Source organism: Tachyglossus aculeatus, chromosome 4, assembly GCF_015852505.1.
Source record: "Tachyglossus aculeatus isolate mTacAcu1 chromosome 4, mTacAcu1.pri, whole genome shotgun sequence".
Taxonomy (NCBI): Eukaryota; Metazoa; Chordata; class Mammalia; order Monotremata; family Tachyglossidae; genus Tachyglossus; species Tachyglossus aculeatus.
This window is the reverse complement of record NC_052069.1, coordinates 84,102,589-84,121,704: the sequence shown is the minus strand read 5'-3', so window position 1 is coordinate 84,121,704 and position 19,116 is coordinate 84,102,589. Positions and strand designations below refer to the sequence as shown.

The 19,116-nt window shown below is 42.8% G+C and overlaps 1 protein-coding gene across 2 annotated transcripts in view; it reads left to right on the top strand.

The window, feature by feature from the left end:
- The window catches only part of VPS13B (vacuolar protein sorting 13 homolog B), a 1,018,523-nt gene that overhangs the window by 863,598 nt on the left and 135,809 nt on the right, over positions 1-19,116 (top strand). For both annotated transcript variants that reach the window (XM_038744561.1, XM_038744562.1), the window contains exons 40-41: positions 15,048-15,229; positions 16,606-16,955. In XM_038744561.1, coding sequence (XP_038600489.1) covers positions 15,048-15,229; positions 16,606-16,955 — 532 coding nt within the window. The remainder of the gene's footprint in view (positions 1-15,047; positions 15,230-16,605; positions 16,956-19,116) is intronic.

The window sequence follows — 19,116 nt, the reverse complement described above, 5'->3', positions numbered from 1 at the left end:
CATTCGTTCAGTCGTATTTTTTGAGCGCTTACTGTGTACAGAGCACTGTACTAAGCACTTGGGAGAGTACAGTACAGCAATAAACAGACACATTCCCTGTGTCTTTGTGCTCACAGCACATAGAAGTGAAGTGACTTGCCCAAGGTCACACAGCAGGTAAGTGGTGGAGCCGGGATTTTGCTTGTAGAGGAAAGGGCAGACTCCCTCCTTGCAACTCTTGTGACTTTGCCTTGCCTGGAGAAGGCTTCCCCCTCGTCCCCCTCGCCATCCCCCCCATCTTACCTCCTTCCCTTCCCCACAGCACCTGTATATATGTATATATGTTTGTACATATTTATTACTCTGTTTATTTATTTATTTATTTATTTTACTTGTACGTATCTATTCTATTTATTTTATTTTGTTAGTATGTTTGGTTTTGTTCTCTGTCTCCCCCTTTTAGACTGTGAGCCCACTGTTGGGTAGGGACTGTCTCTATATGTTGCCAATTTGTACTTCCCAAGTGCTTAGTACAGTGCTCTGCATATAGTAAGCGCTCAATAAATAAGATTGATGATGATGATGAAGGAAGGGGGTTGCAGCATCATTTTCATTTTCTGCTTATCCAGGGTTTCTTACTCCTGTACAATCATCAGCGTTCCCTCCCCATGCATTTCATCCCGTTCTGGGTGTTCAGGGTGGTCAATTCCTGTTTTTTTGTTTGTTTTATAGTAGCTTTATAGTTCTTGCTGAACGCTTATTACGTGTCAAACACTGTTCTAAATCCTGGGGTCGGTACAAGTTAACTTAGGGCGGACACAGTCCCTGTCCCGCATGGGAGTTCACAGTCTTAAGCAGGAGGGAGAACAGGTATTGAATCTCCATTTTGCAGTTGAGGAAAGTGAGGCACAGAGAAGTTAAGTGACTTGCCTGAGGTCACACAGCAAGCAATCGGCAGAATCAGGATTAGAACCCAAGTCCTCGGACTCCCAGGCTCGTGCTCTTTCCACTAGGCTGTGGCGCTTCTACCCAGAGCTATCCACAGAAGATGGATGGGCAAGAGTTGAAGTCCTCCTCGATATGCTATGCCCACCCTAATGCTCAAATCCTGACCTGTTAGCCCTTTGTTTCTTGATGGCCCGGCAGAAAGAAAACTTCCAAGCCCTCTTTTGAAAGACAGTCCTGCCCTAGAAATCAGGAGGAAATAGGAAAGGGGGATAATAAAATCGATGAAAAATTAGGCATCTGGTTTCCATTAATAGTATCATGTTGGAAATGATTTCTTCATGTTAATTATGAAGGAATGCATTTTCATCATTGAGAAGTTAAGTGTTTTCGACAAGGTTAATTCCTCTGAATGTGGGGCCATTACAAAATTACCTTTGTGGTCAACTTAGCACTATAGAAATGTGAACTCTGTGGGAATTGGCAATGCAGAGAGTGAAATTCAGTAGTCTCCTTTCATCAAAGAATTGGACATAGGCACATATATTGCTCTGCGCCTATGCGCTATATTTAAATGGGATTTATCATACCTAATATTTCACACATTAAGGTTTGTTAGAATTATTTTGGAGTAATAGTCTTCACATTAGAAATTTGTACTTTTGAAACTACAATGATTGGTTGAAAATCCAGTTGAGTAAGCCACTACTAAGAGGCTTATTTCATAGAACAGTAGAAATTCACATAGTTAAATATACCTTATGCAGACTGAGGGAAAGCGGATCCAGTAGGACCCGTGGAGTCTCTACAATCACGAGTGAACCTTTCTATCCTTGGAAGGATATGTTAATTATCATCATCAACATGATTTTTGTACTCTCCCAAGCACTTAGAACAGTGCTCTCACACTGTAAGCACTCAGTAAAGCACTCGATTGATTGACAATGAGCACTTCACTGGGTGCCAAACATAAACCCTACCAGTTGACTCTGGGAATAGTAATTTACCAGCATCTGCTGAGCAGAAAAGGAATGTAGTCATTCATTCAGTCATATTTATTGAGCACTCATCGTGTGCAGAGCACTGTACTAAGCACTTGGGAGACTACAATTCAACAATGAACAGGCACATTCCCTGCTCATAACGAGCTAACTACCAGCATCACAGAGCAGTGTCAGGGCCAGAGTGAGATCTCCCCGTTAGAGTCAATGTTTTGGTCAGCAATAGAACATCGCTAGGCCGTATCAACCCATGCAAAGCCATCCAAGTTTAATTCTTCCCCCTGCCCCCAATCTATGCATTTAATAATGACACCATGAATCAATAATAATAATAATAATGGCATTTATTAAGTGCTTACTATGTGCACAGCACTGTTCTAAGCGCTGGGAAGGTTACAAGGTGATCAGGTTGTCCCACAGGGGCTCACAGTCTTAATCTCCATTTTACAGATGAGGTAACTCAGGCCCAGAGAAGTTAAGTGATTTGCCCAGTGTCACACAGCTGACAATTGGCAGAGCTAGGATTTGAACCCATGACCTCTGACTCCAAAGCCCATGCTCTTTCCACTGAGCCACACTGCTTCTCTGCTTCATATTTACTAATGCTTTCTGTGTGCCAAGCACTGTACTGAGCTCTTGGGAGAGTACAGTATAACAGAGTTGGTAGACACAGTCCCTGCCCACAAGGAGCTTAGAGTCAGGGGGGATTGAGAGAGGAACATAGGAGAGAGACAGACAGAGATAGGCACACATCTCATAAAAATGTGCACAGGCAGAAATGAGCCATATCTGTGAAAAAGTCATCCAGCTGTTGTCTTCAATGCAGGACAGCCATCAGTGGGAACAGCAGATGGACACAGAGAAACAGCAACTTTTGATGCCCGTGACATCACTCATCACTAGTCACCATCACGGACAGTTCTTAGAGAAGCAGTATAGCCTTGTGGCTAGAGCCCGGGCTTGGGAGTCAGAAAGACCTGGGTTCTAATCCCAGCTCTCCCACCTGTCTGTTGTGTGACCTTGGGCAAGTCACTCCACTTCTCTGGGCCTCAGTGACCTCATCTGTAAAAGGGGGATTGAGACTGTGAGCCCCACATGGGACAGGGACTGTGTCCAACCCGATCTGCTTTTAGCCACCCCAGCGCTTAGTATAGTGCCTGGCACCTAGTTAAGCACTTAACAAATAACATTATTATCATTATTATTATGTAGGACAGGGACTGTGTCCAACCCGATTTGCTTGTATCACCCCAGCACTTAGTACAGTACCTAGGACGTAGTAAGTGCTCAACAAATACCACAATTATCATCATTATTTTTAGAGGCTGTCCTTTTTGCTGCCAGATTCACAGTTTTGGTTGGGCCCAAACTTCCTTGAAATAGCTAGTGGTATAATAATGGCCAAGACTCCGCCAGTGAATATGGCAAGAGGTGGGGGGAAAGGTCGATGACATCCGCTGCCTTTGATGCTGATAGCCCTCCTCTGGGTCATCATCTCCATATTTTTAACTGCCCTTACCACACTGAGTTAACAGCATTGTTTCTACCGTCCCTACCACCACTACTACTGTATCAAGCGGTCTCATCATGTATTTGTTGTGGGATGGACAGTTGGTCAGAATTTGGTTTGAACCCCGCAAATTTGATGCATTTGTCACCTTATTCTAGTTGAAAGCTACAAGATAACTAGGATCAGAGTGGCCCTGCATGTAGAATCCTTTAGAAGACTATGGAAACGTTAAGTGCTTGCCCTGTGCCAAACACTATAGTAAACCCTGGGGTAGGTTTCAAATCCGCAGGTTGCACACAGTCCCTGTCCCACATGGTGCTCACAGTCTGTATAGGAGGAAGAACAGGTATTGAATCACCATTTTACAGATGAGGGAACTGAGGCACAGAGAAGTTAAGTTTCTAGACTGTGAGCCCGTTGTTGGGTAGGGACTGCCTCTATATGTTGCGGACTTGTACTTCCTAAGCGCATCGTACAGTGCTCTGCACACAGACAGTGCTCAATAAATACAAATTGAATGAATGAAAAGTGACATGCCTAAGGTCACACAGCGCACAAATGGCAGAGCCAGGATGAGAACCCAAGTTCTCTGGCTTTCAGGCCAGTGCTCTTTCCACTACACCACACTGCTTCCCCCGCAGTATTGGCGTAGTGACTAGAGCATGGGCCTAGGAATCAGAAGACCATAGGTTCTAATCCCGGCTCCGCCACTTATCTGCTGTGTGACTTTGGGAAAGTCATTTCACTTCTCTGGGCCTCAGTTGCCTCATTTGTAAAATGGGGATTGAGATTGTGAACCGACTGTGTCCAACCCGATTTGCTTGTATCCATCCCAGCGCTTAGTACAGTCTTCTAGACTGTGAGCCCACTGTTGGGTAGGGACTGTCTCTATATGTTTCCACCTTGTACTTCCCAAGCGCTTAGCATAGTGCTCTGCACACAGTAAGCGCTCAATAAATACGATTGAATGAATACAGTGCTTGGCACCTAGTGCTTAACAAATACTGTAATTTTTATTATTGATTAGAGCCTGGACTAGTAGTGTCAATCAATCAAGCAGTGGTATTTGAGAGGTCAATGTGTAGAGAGCATTAGAATTAGCAGACACATCCCTGCCCTCAAGGAGCTTAGAATCTATAGGAATAGAATTAGAGAGGAAGGAGTTTCTGGCTGTGGGGTTTAGAATCCTTCAAAGGCCAAATCCAGAGACCTAGCTTCTGCCTGTATCAGGCCCTGAGGCCTAATTTTGCCTGTGGGCAGCTGGAATCTTTAGTGCCAGGAAGTAAGCGCTCAATAAATATGCTCAGGGGAAAGCTCATGTTCTGCACTTGTATGTAAGAATCCTGATCTAGTGAAGAGCAGAGGCTGACCTTGAATCAGGTTGAATGAAGGCCAGTTATTTCTTCTCTCCTCTCCCCAGCCTCTTCACCTTCCTCCTCAAGTAGGGAACCTGGGTTAGGATAACCAAGCAGTGTGGCTCAATGGAAAGAGCCCGGGCTTGGGAGTCAGAGGTCAAGGGTTCTAATCCCGACTCCGCCACATGTCTGCTGTGTGACCTTAGGCAAGTCACTTAACTTCTCTGAGCCTCAGTGACCTCATCTGTAAACTGGGGATTAAGACTGTGAGCACCATGGGGGACAACCTAATCACCTTGTATCCCCTCTTGCAATGCTTCGCATTTAACAAATGCCATCATCATTATTATTATGTATGTCTTCAGTATCTCTATTGTGGACAGTGGTAGTGAGGCATGGAGGAGGGCAAGTGTGAAGCAGTAAGCAAGAAGGAAGAGAGAAACAAAGATCAGGGATTCTGCAGTTTATTGTTTTTGAGGCTATTGAAATTCACTATTTATTCATTCTTTATAGAGCACCAACACACCCGTGCATACGTACACACATACACACACAACACTAAATTTCTCATGTGTCCAAGAATTTTCTTTTTTTCTTTTTAAATGGTATTTGTTAAGCAGTTACTATGTGCCAGACACTGTACTAAGTTCTGGGGTAGATGCAGGATAATCAGGTTGGACATAGTCCCTGTTCCACATAGTGTTCGCACTCTTAATCCCCATTTACAGATGAGGAAAGTGAGGCACAGAGGAGTAAAGTGACTTGCCCAAGGTCACATATCAGACAAGTGACGTAGCTGGGATTAGAACTCAGCTCCTCCAACTCCCAGCTCCGTGCTCTCTCCACTAGACCACACTGCTTCTCTAAGAGTTAAACTTTTTCAGATATTCAGTTTGTTCACTCAGATTCAGAGGTAAAAAATTTAGTGTTGGAGTTTGTCTTCCGTTACAGAGACAATTGGCTTTTATTCATATGTTGTCTCTACTCCTTTTGATGGTCCTAAAATGAGAACGAAATGAATGACTAGATCCAAGATTTCCATTTTGGACCCTGTTTTTCTCCCCGCCCCAGCCCATGAGTGATCTCTCCTTTGGTTCTTGATCCTCTCCTCATGGGAAAGTCTAGGGTTACATCTATACTGCTTGTCTTCATTTGGCAGCCTCTGTCTAGCAGTGGATCTGGGGTGTTGGACAGGGTCTGTCTTGTTCTATTTCTGTCATAAACCATTTTAGCTGTAAACCTTGGAGTTTGGAGTCTTTTTTTTTTCGTCTGGGTCTCTATTCATATAATATTCTGGGCCAAAATTGTTCTGGAAAGGGCTTTCCTTTAGGAAGCATTGGCTAGGCCAGAATTTCTGCATTTTCCCCTCCCTTCTTGAACAAACCCCTGTGATTTTTCACACATCTGTGAAACTTCATTTAGATGCTCTCATTTCGAATGTTTCCCTTTACCTCATCTTCCAGTGTTTTAGGGGACTTAAAGTTGGACTTCTATAGTTAGAGGGACTCCTTTCTCTTATCCTCCACACAGGTTTTCCTCTGCCTTTAGCCTTTCAGGCGCCTTATGACTTCCTCCTCTACCATTTTCTAAAAGTCTGAAACTCCGTCCTGTCTTCACCTAATGATTCTGTGCTTTTTTTCATTTCTGATTTCTCATCTCTTCCAAATTTTCCCTCACATCTGTGTTTTCTGGAACAGTTTTGAACCTTAAATCAATCAATCAATCAGTCAGTGGTATTCATTGACTGTTTATTTTGTACTAAGCGCTTGGGAAAAAGCAACAGAGCCGGCGGCCAAGGCCCTTACCATCTATAAGGAAGACATTAAAATAAATTAGGGATATGTATATAAGTACTGTGGAACTGGGGTATGAATATCATATGGGGGTATGAATATCAACCATCACCTGCAACTTCTCCTCATCCATTAGCCTAGCCCACTCATGCTAATAGATGCTAATTGCCAACTCCACCCCACAGTTACCCACTTCTCCTTGTAAGCATCTCAGTGCCTGGGGTGATTGCTGTTGTTTTTTGGGGGGTTGAGGCCGATGTATTAAGCAGAGGGAATGAGGGGAAATGATTGGTATTACTAAGAAGGTGTTTGGGGATTAGGTGAGATGGAAAGTGAAGTCAGAACTCTCCAGTGCATTTACATTGGTCATGTCATTGCTCATTAGCTGGCTGAGAGCTGAAGGCCAGATTTTGAGATGCCTAGGCTAATAGCCTCCCTGGGGGCAAGCAAAGACGGGATGAGGGGTGGGTGGCTTGCTCTGAGGCAGCAGCCCACCGACCCCATTCTGGAGCCATTCCCAGTGGTCCCTGGCTACAAGGAAATCAAGCTTCTCCCTCCCCAGCCCCAGCCCTCCAACTTAAAATGAAGGGTCTGTAGCACTATACAGTGCATGCATGCAGATTTCTAGACTGTGAGCCCGTTGTTGGGTAGGGACCGTCTCTATATGTTGCCAACTTGTACTTCCCAAGCGCTTAGTACAGTGCTCTGCACACAGTAAGCGCTCAATAAATACGATTGAATGAATGCAACAGTCACCTTGCCCCCTCCTACTTCATCTCACTACTCTCCTACTGCAACCCAGCCTGCGTGCTTCATTCCTCTAATGCCACATCCTTCTCTCTTTACCTCCATCTCAACTGTCTCAACGCCGACCTCCAGGTCGCATCCTGCCTCTAGTCTGGAATGCCCTCCCTCCTCAAATTCTACAGAAAATGACTCTCCCCTCTTTCAAAGCCTTGATAATAATGGCATTTATTAAGCACTTACTATGTGCAAAGCACTGTTCTAAGTGCTGGGGAGGTTACAAGGTAATCAGGTTGTCCCATGTGGGGCTCACAGTCTTAATCCCCATTTTACAGATGAGGGAACTGAGGCACAGAGAAGTGACGTGACTTGCCCAAAGTCACATAGCTGACAATTGGCGGAGCCAGGATTTGAACCCATGACCTCTGACTCCAAAGCCCAGGCTCTTTCCACTGAGCCACGCTGCTTCTCTGAAGCCCAATGAAAGGCTGTTTCTCTGAAACCTTATTGAAGGCCCATCTCCTCCAAGAGGCCTTCCCTGACTAAACCCTCCTTTCCTCTTCGCCCACTCCCTTTCCACCGCCCTGACTTGCTCCCTTTATTCATCTTCCCTCCCAGCCCCACAGAATTTATGTACATATCTGTAATTTATTTTTATTAACGTCTGTCTCTCCCTCTAGACTGTAAGCTCATTGTGGACAGGGAATGTATCTGTTTATTGTTATAGTATACTCTCCCAAGCGCTTCGAATAGTACGCTGAATACAGTAAGCTCTCAATAAATACGATTGATTAATTGTGTGTGTGTGTGTGTCTGTCTGTGTCTGTCTGACTGTCTCCTTAGCTGAATGCAGCATGGCGTAGTGGATAGAGCATGGGCCTAAGAGTCAGAAGGTCATGGGTTCTAATCCCAGCTCCACCACTTGTCTGCTGTGTGACCTTGAGCAAGTCACTTAACTACTCTGTGCCTCAGTTGCCTCATCTGTATATATATGCAGCACCTGTATATATATATATATTTGTACAGGTTTATCAGTCTATTGATTTTACTTGTACATATTTACTATTTATTTTGTTAATGATGTGCATATAGCTTTAATTCTATTTGTTCTATTTTGACACCTGTCTACATGTTTTGTTTTGTTGTCTGTCTCCCCCTTCTACACTGTGAGCCCGTTGTTGGGTAGGGACCGTCTCTATATGTTGCCAACTTGTACTTCCCAAGTGCTTAGTACAGTGCTCTGCACACAGTAAGCGCTCAATAAATACAATTGATTGATTGATTGAATGAATGAATCTAAAATGGGGATTAAGCCTGTGAACCTCACATGGGACAACCTGATTACCTTGTATCTACCCCAGTGCTTAGAACAGTGTGTGGCACATAGTAAGCGCTTAACAAATACCATTATTATTATTATTATTATTATTATTATTATTATTGTTATTATTATTATTAATGGGCTGTCACCATGGCATGGGGGTAAGGTTGCCTTGACTGCCCCTTTTGCTCTCCCCACCCCCTCCACCCAGTGGCCTCCTCTGCCTTCAATAAGCCTAAGTAAGAAAGCTGAAGAGCAAAGCGTAGCTGATTGATGAGACGGGAACAGAAAACCAAGGCCATCTGCAATTCCCTTCTGTCTCTACCCCCTCTCTGGCTGGAGAACCGCAGTGCTTGGTGACGACATCACCATGTGACGGGTCACATTAGAGCCCAGCCACAGGCCCCAAGTCAATCCAAAAATAACAGTTGTTCAGCACTTTTTGCAGAGAACTGAACTAATCACTTAGTAGTACAACAGAGTTAGTAGACGTGATCCTTTGCCCTGAAGGAGCTTGCCGCTTCATTGTCTTAGGGAAAGAAAAGTCTTATACCAACTCTGTCACTGGCCTACTGTGTGATGTTGGACAAGTGACTTACCCTCTCTGGGCCTTGGTTTACCCACCTGTGAAATGGGGATAAAATCTACCTGCTCTTCATCCCTTATATATTTTGAGCCTAGAGTGGGACAGGGATTGTGTCTGATCTGTCTATCTTCTATCAATCCAAGGTTTTTATTGTGCTTTTTCTGTGTGCAGAGCACTGAGCTAAGCATTTGGGAAAGTACAGTACAACAGAGTTGATAAACAGGATCGCTGCCCACAGGGAGCTTATAGTCTACACGTTGCTTAGACTGCAGTAAGTGCTTAATAAATTTCATCACTTTTTAAGATCTCCTCTTCAAGCACATGGGTACTATACTTTTGAAGGGGGCTAAGATCCATTCTATTTCAATTAGAAGGAAATGAGATAATTTACCAGATTTTCGGATGCACTGCCTCCACAGGTCAGATTTGCCCCGACCTTCCTTTTCCTCTCTTCTGGATCTTAGTGACTTTGTCACTCAAACCAAGGAAGATTTGTTCCCCCGATGAATCATTGACATACGAGGAGCCACGTAATCCACACATGCTGTCATTGTAAGAAGCAGTGTGGCGTAGTGGAATCAGCCTGGCCTGGAAGTCAGTCAGTTCATCGTACTTGTTGAGTGCTCACTATGTTGCGTGCACTGTGCGTTGAGTGCAGAGCACTGTACTGAACGCTTGGGAGAGTACAATACTCTAATTTGAGCTCTGCCAATTGTCTTGCTGTGTGACTTTGGACAAGCCACATAACTTTTCTGTGCCTTGGTTTCCTCATCTGTTAAACAAGAGATATATCTTTTCTCCTTCCTTCTTAGAATGTGAGCACGATGTGGGACAGGGACTGTGTCCAATTCATTCAATCATATTTATTGAGCACTTACTGTGTGCAGAGCACTGTACTAAGTGCTTTTAGTACAGTTCGGCAACGAGTAGAGACAATCCATACCCGACAACGGGCTCATATTAACTTGCATCTACCTTGTATCTATGACTGATTGATTGATTGATCTACCCAGCGCCTTAAAGAGTTCTTGACACATAGTAAGTGCTTAACAAATGTCATAATTATTATTATCATCAAATAATCAACTTTCCTGAAATTGCTCCAGCCATTTCCCCGAATCGACCAATGTTAGCCTTATGACTAGGAAAAAGCAGCCACCCCACGGGCCATGAAAGTATTAGGTTCCAATTTCACCGTCAATTCCAAGGAAGTTTCTCAGTCTCTGCCTATGCTCTCGGAGACCAAGGTAAGATTTCTGAGGGTGTCAAATCCTAGAAGCTTTTAGCACATCCAGGATCCTGCAGTCACCCACCCACCTCCACCGTACTATGTCGGTGATTTAGCCGAGAAAGGAAGATGGACCCCTTTCAGGGTTGCACCTGGAAAGTTTCCAGTACTCTACTAAGTCTCTGCTATGGGAGGGAGAGTCAAGCAGAGGCCTGTCCATTTCACTCCTAGCTTGGGCAGTGGCTAACGAGTGGAAGGCCATCTGCTGCAAGTCAAAACTCACCCATGCTGGGCAGCAGCGGCATGGGAGAGAGTGGAGGGAGGAGACTCGAGTTTTCTGTGTGAAAGGCGGCAGTGGTAAACCACTTACATGTTTTTACCAAGAAAACTCAATGGATCCACTACCAGAATGATTGCAGATGGAGAACGGGATGTTCTGGGAGAGATGTGTCCTTATATTGTCGCTATGGGTCAGAAATGACTCGACGGCCTAAGGCAAGACAAGGAAGATGGGTGACAAATGTGATCCGGTTGTAGCCAAGATTTGATTTGATTATGGCATTTGTTAAGCAGTTACTATGTGCCAGGCACCATACTGAGCTCCGGGGTGGATACCTGCCCCACGTGGGACTCACAGTCTCAATCCCCATTTTACAGCTGAGGTCACTGAGGAAGAGGTAACTGAGATAACTACCAAGACTGGCACTAAACCCAACCCAGCCCTAATTTGATTCCTGTCCCCTTAACGGACATCCTAATCAAAAGAGGAGGTGGTGGTCTGATTTTTCTGTGATTGTGTCTGATTAGACTCTGATTCTTGATGTTGTTTTTGTGGTATCAAGAATGAAATTTTCAACAAGAGATCTGAAGGTTACCTCTAATCTATGCCATTTTGTTTAGAAAGCTAATTGGCATGTTTTATCCCAACAAAGCTAAGTGAAATAAAATAGGTATTTCATTGGGCAGAAAATGTAATGCCCTCCCTTTTAATAACTGCAGAGATTCATTCACTTGGAACAATGTAGAATTCCATGTTTAGGCAAGTATATCCAAAGAAGTTTAATAACTGGGAAACAACATAGATTTGTTTATCATAGACAGTATCATATTTGTCTTGCTTCGGAAGTTATTAAAATTTCAGGGTAAGTTGTTTGTTCAAGCTTGTTATTTTTCTCTAGAAAAACAGGTAACTGCCAGAAGTGACACGTAAAGTAGTGTTATCTTCTGAAACTTTCCTAGGTGTGGAAAGCCCTTCTTCAGATAAGTACACAGAAAGAGACTAAAGGAATTTTGGAGATTTTTGAACGTGACATTTTAAATACCCAAATAAACCTTTGGTTAATTTAGTAATTTCTACAGCAAGAAAATTATGATTAAGCACAAATCTATGTTTTTAATTACATCTGCTTGTAAAGTGTTTTCGGCACATATTCTGCCATATTAAATACGTCATTTGACCTTAGAGAAAATATTTTTATGATCAAAGGAGGGGCAAGAGCAGTAGGATTAAATAAACTCATTTTCAAAGGGGGGAGGATCTAAGCTTATATAGATATCTCAGTAATGATATAATGAACCTCTAAAATCTAAAGACCGAGAGTACTCCTAAACTGTCTGGAGCTCTCCTAAACTGGCCCTATTGTATCCCTGCCTTCTAAGTTCTATGTAGCATCTCCTTTAACACCTCCTCGTTCTGGGGGAATGGAGTGAGAGAGAAGACTTTTAGAGGAAAGGCCTTTTTTGTGCCTGTGGCTAGGAAATAAAACTGCAGAAATGCCTGAAACTACTTCTTTAAGTTGTTTCCAATTCAGGCCTGAACATTCGAGAAGGTTAGGTTTTAAATCTGAACTCTCGGAGGCTTAAACAAACTGATGAACCTTCTGAGATTCATTTATCAGTGGAGAAGTTTTAATTGTTTCCAAAAGTCATCATTTAGGGTGTTAGGAACCAGAAGCACTAGGGGATATTATGAACATTGGCAATGGCCCGTGAATTTGACCTTTTTTGGCAGCCTTATGGGAAAAGTGCTAAAATGGAGATGTTAGAGGTTTCCATTTGGGGTTTTTATAATCTCTTCCTTAACCCTACCAACCTCCACACGTGCCCCATAAATTTTCTGTTTATCCTTTTGATGATTACATCAGATTGACGTCCAAAGCCAGATCTGTGTAGGGAAGTTTACACAAACGTAAGTGCTGTAACTAACTCCGAGCAAGGCTGTCAATCTCACATTTATGAACACTTAGTTCCATTTGTTTAAATCTCTTAAAACCTCATTAAAAAGATAAATGAAATGTGGGTCATTTTTTATGGTACATAATGGTGATGATCAAACTAAATTTTAAGAATGAAAAATGAGAGAATTGTTAATTCAAAGCATACCTGAAAAAATGAGACCACGGGTTCTCTATGGTACATTGTTTGTGTTTTGGGAATTTTTGATCTGGATCTGTTCTCAATTTTTATATTATGGGATAGTTTTCTGGATTTACGCTAGCCTGGCTACATTTTAGTCATGCTTGGACAATTATCCTAGGACTAGTAGAAGTCACGATCAGTATATTTTGGGTGGGTTCCAAACTACGACCTATTAATCATCCTTCTAAAAACTTAATGAGAGGTGCTCGCTCGCTCTCCAACTAGGCCATCAATTAGTGGTATTTGCGGAGCACTGTACTAAGTACATGGGAGAGCTCGATACAACAGAGTTGGTAGGCACGTTCCCTGCTCACTAGGAGCTTGCAGTCCACACTCCAGTTTTCTAATGTACTCTAACAATTCAGCATCTTTCCTCCTGACCCTCAGGACCATCCTATGCCAACATGGCAACCCAAGCATTTGCCCGCTCCTCCCCTCACTTGACCTGAACTCTGGTGGACCACTGTGGTTTTTAACACATCTGTCAAAGGATTTGCCTCCCAACGTAGAACTTCCAAAAGGACTAGCATCTCTGAATGGGGGGCGGGAGCCAGGGAAAGGAGGGGGGATTACTGTGGAATCTCCACACTCATCCCAAGTCCTCTGGAGCTGGAACTGGCATGGACAAGAGAGGATGTCCCAGGCCCCCCTTGGATCTGATTGGTGATCCCAGATTTTAGGGCTATCTATACATCTGGGACTAAAGTGGCCGATAGCCCAAAGTCATTGCCCAGCAGCCAGTGGTGAAGAGCAAATGACCCTCACCAGAAGGAGATGAAAAGGCGATGGTGTCAGTTATTTTGGTGTAAATGCAAGTGGCGTTTTAGCCGTCTTTGAACTGTTGCGTAACATTAGCTGCTCTCAAGAGATGACAGAATAAATCAAAGGAAACTCCCCAAACTTAGTAATTCCTGACAGCTAGAAAGGGAAAGTTCACTCGGAGAACATTTTGAAAAGAGCAAGTCCTGTTTTGAAACTGGTAGTAAAACGTCTTTACCCCAAAATTGTAACAGTACATTTGCTTATCTGGTTCACTGTTTTGAGAAAACATAAGGGGAGTAAGACTAGAAATAGATTGTCTGACAAAACTTGGAAAGTGACAATTATGGATAATTAAAGGCATTATGAATGTACTCTAAAAAAGCAATCCCTTGTTTGTCCTGCTAGGGTGAGTTTTTAGATTTTACATTACTTATGGATAAATCCTTCACTGTTGTTATTTTTGGGAAATGTGTATATATGAATGTATATGTACCAAGACACAGTTCTTATATTTAGTGTTTCCCTGATTTGTTGATAATTTCTCCCAAGTTTGTTTGTCCTCTATGTGCAGCCAAGATTTACTAAAATAAACCAAATATATTGAAGACCAGAATATATTAGTAATAGTTATATATACTACATAAAGAAGTAGCCCCATCCCCATCCCCCCACCTTACCTCCTTCCCCTCCCCACAGCTCCTGTATATATGTTTGTACGTATTTATTACTCTAATTTATTTATTTTATTTGTACATATTTATTCTATTTATTTTATTTGGTTAATATGTTTTGTTGACTGTCTCCCCCTTCTAGACAGTGAGCCTGCTGTTGGGTAGGGACCATCTGTATATGTTGCCAACTTGTACTTCCCAAGTGCTTAGTACAGTGCTCTGCACAAAGTAAGCGCTCAATAAATACGATTGAATGAATGAATGAAGTAGCTTGGCCTAGTGGATAGAGTCCAGGCTTGGGAGTCAGAAGGACCTGGGTTCTAATCTCAGGTCCAACACGTCTGCTGGGTGACCTCTGGCAAGTCATTTAGCTTCTCTGTGCCTTAGTTAGCTCATCTGTAAAATGGCTTCTGAGACTGTGAGCCCCATGTGGGACAGGAACTGTGTCCAACCCGATTTGCTTGTATAATAATGATGGTATTTGTTAAGCGCTTACTATGTGTAAAACACTGTTCTAACCACTGGATCTTTCCCAATGCTTAGTATAGTGCCTGGCACTTAACAAGTACCATAAAAAATATATTTAGAATTGTACCTACAAGTGGCATTTGCTGAAAGGTGTGGATCTGGTACAGAATTCCTTGTGACAAAAAGATGCATAGACATTTTGAGCTTTGAAATGGCGTGGACCCGAAATTGATGGATTTCCATTCTCGTTCTATATCTCCCCACAGCTCAGAAAGTGAATCTGGGTCCCAGAGTGCTTGCGACCAACTTGTCACACCCACGGCCTTAGCTGCCTGTACCAGAGTCGACTCGTGTTTTACTCCTTGGTTTGTGCCTTCGCTGGGTGTTTCTCTGCAGTTTGCACACTTGGAATTCCACCTCTGCCATCACCTTGATCAGTTGGGCACAGGTACTCACTTCTCGGAGATAAGAAGGAAAGCCCGAGAGCACTGTTACCTCTTAAATGTTGGGATTTCTCAGTGAGCATTCTCTGTTACATGACTCATTAACCATTACTCAGATAAATGACTTCCAGGAAGTGCAGCGGGGAAAAGGTTTCAATTTCAAGCCGACGACTTCTGTTCTGTGGATTAGCCGTATCATTGCCAAAAGCAGGGAGGCTGCAGAGCCGTTTCTCCTCCTCCCTGGGGACTGAACATTATCAGGATCGTGCATTCCTTTTGGCCTTAGTAGTGACCACGGACCCCTTCGTGGCCCCCCAAAAGCAATAGCGAACCTCTCTTTTCAACCAGCTTTTAAACCTTTAATGCTTTCCAACAGTACCATCGTGCTAGTCATTTCCATTTTTACAGTACTCTTGAAATGCTTTAAGACTTTGGAGCTCTTTTAATGAGGACTTTCAAGGAAGCTGCAAGAATTGCAGGTTTCACTGTTATTCCAATTATGATCTTTTAGAAAGGAGTACATCTGGTTTGATTCAGTGTTCCATGTCACTGCAGTAATGGCAAATACATTCCCAAAGTACTTCAGGATATAGCTTGATTTCAAATGCTTTCCACAGAAGATGGACAAATACCTTAGATAACTTAAGGGAATAGCATTTTTACCAGGTTTGGGGGTGGAGGGAGGGAGGGGGGGGATTTTGATGGTGGGAAAAATGCAAACTCCTCCCTACCAAAACCTAGTTTCAAGAAGTGTATGAATATTTCAAATTCCCAATCAAATGTTTATTTAAATATCAGTTATTGGAAACTTTCTGTTTATTTGCTTTTTGATTTCAGATGAGGAAATGGTCAACATGTACATAATGGAAAAACAAAATCCAATTGAAAGCAAACAGATTTCATTTTGATTTGATTTTGGTCACTCGATTTCTCAGAAAAGCCTTTAAAACATTTTTGGGAAGCACTTATCTGATACTAGCAACCCCATAGAGCATTTTCCAAAGTTTCCTGACATTTGGATTTTTCTTTTTCCCCACCTTCTATATTTTGGAGTCAATTTAGTGCTTATGAAAGCTAATGGAATTACAGGGAAACAGAGTTAGGGGACTCGGCTAATTAAGAAAGGCTCAGAACTATTTTATAAAACTGAATAGATACCAAATAGCAGTTCTGAAAATCTAATCTCTGAAAGAGATAGACTCATTTCAACCAGAAAAAGTCAGCCATCTTCACTTCCTTCTCCTCTAGCACTGTGTATTTTTAGTACACTTCTTGATTTGAAATTCCAGTTAGACAAACAATTACTGTTTTGGTTTTTTTTCCCCCCTATGGGTACCGTATGTCATCTTAGCCACGGCTGTTTTGTTCTCTTCCTTCGTAGTTCCGCCAAAATACCTCCAACCGTTTATCTCCGATAAAAGTGTGCCAGCTGAACTGGAGTACATGATCATTTCCTTCAGAGAACCCCACGTATATCTTCGGCAGTGGAACGACAGATCCGTCTGTCAGGAGATACAGCTGTCCACTCAGGCCGACTGTCAACTCCTGGAGTGCCGAAATGTCACCATGCAGAGTGTGGTGAAACCTTTTAGCGTTTACGGACAGCTGGCTGTTTCTAGCGGTGCAGCCGAAAAGTCGTTGGACGGCACTGTGATAGTAGAGCCTGTATTTATAAACATCGGGCAGTATGCCGTTCATTCTCTAAATACTGCAATTCAAGCTTGGCAGCAGGTATGTAAATAACATAAAAGTTGAAAATTCACCCATGTTCAATATTAGAATGGGTACGATATAAATCATTTCACAGACAAGGGAAGGTGTAACAGAATGGATTTGCAGGCATTCAGTAGAGTGATTTGGTCTGTTCCCACTCCCCCAAACAAATGAGTTATATGCAGAATCTTTGTAGAATGTGTTGCTTTTTACAGAGGCCCTGGAGAAAATGCTAGGGGGTTTTGATAAATCATTTTTCTTTGACTTGAAAGTCTAGTATTCTCTGAAATTTTTGCACGTAACTTACTTCAGTTTGGTTGAACAGAAACAGCCTTAGATCTGGACAGTAAACTCAGGTTCTCCTAGGGGCCTTCAAATAGGAAAAAATTGAAAGTGCAAGTTTTGCTCCATTTTAACCTTCCACTCCCGCAGCTCACTGGATTATGGAGGAGTAGATTTTCTGAAACAGAATTTAACAGGCTACTGATTCCTCTGTATAGTTTGGCATTTTCATCTTGCACAAATAGATCCAGATCCAAAAAGGTAAGTCTGTGTAAAATACAATGCGCAGGAAGATATGGAAATGAAACTCAGTTGGTCATTCAAATGTATGTATTGAGCTGTTAGTGCATGCAGAGCACTGTACTAAGCACTTGGGAGGCAATACCCACAGCGAATTTACAGTCTAGATGGGGAGACAGATATTTTTTCAACTCATTCAACTCAAAAAATGATGTGGGGCTGTGAAGGGGGATGAATAAAGGGAGAAAGCATGGCATAGAAAGGAGTGGGAGAAGAGAAAAGCAGGACCTATTCTGGGAAGGCCTCTTGGAGGAGATGGGCTTCAATAAGGCTTTGAAGGTGGGGAGAGTTATTGTCTGTCGGATATGAAGAAGGAGGCCGTTCCAGGTCAGAGGCAGAATATGGGTGAGATAGACAAGATCCAAGTAAAGTGAATAGGTTAGTGTTAGAGGAGCAAAGTGAGGTGAGGTAGGAGGGCGGCCTTTCCCCAGCCCCACCAACATATAGCTAGTTTCCAGGATCTCAATGCAGGCAGGGTTTCCAGGGTAACTAAATTCCAGCACCATCACTGATTTTTTGTATATTCAGAGCCTTAATATCTGGAGGAAAGTTAGAGAGCAAAGCTGCAGGTCCTGTGGTGAAAAAGGAAAAGGAGAAATGCCTTTTCAGTGCTTTACAGTTGTCGGTTAGCACCTAGGTAAGGTAGAACAGTGGGGAAGGGAGGGGTTTTTATAAGAACTGCCTTGGTACCACCGGACAGCTATTCAGAAATTTGCCCCCACCCCCAGTTTTGGTAACCGAAACTAGTATTTTAAAATAGTAATAATAATGATGATGGTATTTGTTAAGCACTTACTATGTGCCAGCGACTGTATTAAGCACTGGGGTAGAGACAAGCTAATCAGGTTGGACACTATACTAAGCACTGAGGTGGATACAAGCAAATCAAGTTGGACACAGTCCCTGCCCCGCATGGGGCTCACATTCTTAATCCCCATTTTACAGATGAGGTAACTGAGGCACAGAGAAGTAAAGTGACTTGCCCAAGGTCCCACAGGTGACAAGCGGCAGAGCCGGGATTAGAACCCATGTCCTCCTGACTCCAGGCTCGTGCTCTAGCCACTACGCCATGCTCCCCCATCCTCTGTAACCTCTGCTCTCACAGCCAGGCTTAGATCAAAAAATCAATACTAACTTAAGTTTAATTCTATTTGATAAATTCAAACATAATAATTGTGTTCGCATTAGCGCCTTTTCTAGTCACTGTTGGAAATTTAGGCAGTCATTTGCTTAATCTATTGCAGGAGCTATATGAGGAATCAAAACCATGATCATGGTTCTTTTACATTCAGCCCAGACCTCTCAATGGTCCTTCTCTTCTCCAAATGGTCACAGAAGCAGATTATTCTCTTTGTGTACATGAAGGACCTATGTGAAGCCTATGAATTAATTAGCTAACGTGACATTACAATAGAGTAGAAGAAGATAAAGCATCTGTTTCATATTAAAAATTCTTTTTTAAGGGCATTCCATGGTTTTCTTGTTGCAAAGGACATTCGTAAAACAAGAGCTAGTGTGATCTAAATCTTTACAGCTGGTTCAAATAGCCACGTGAAAAGAATCTTTGTAGCTCCAATTTCTGTTTTTTGTCATATTT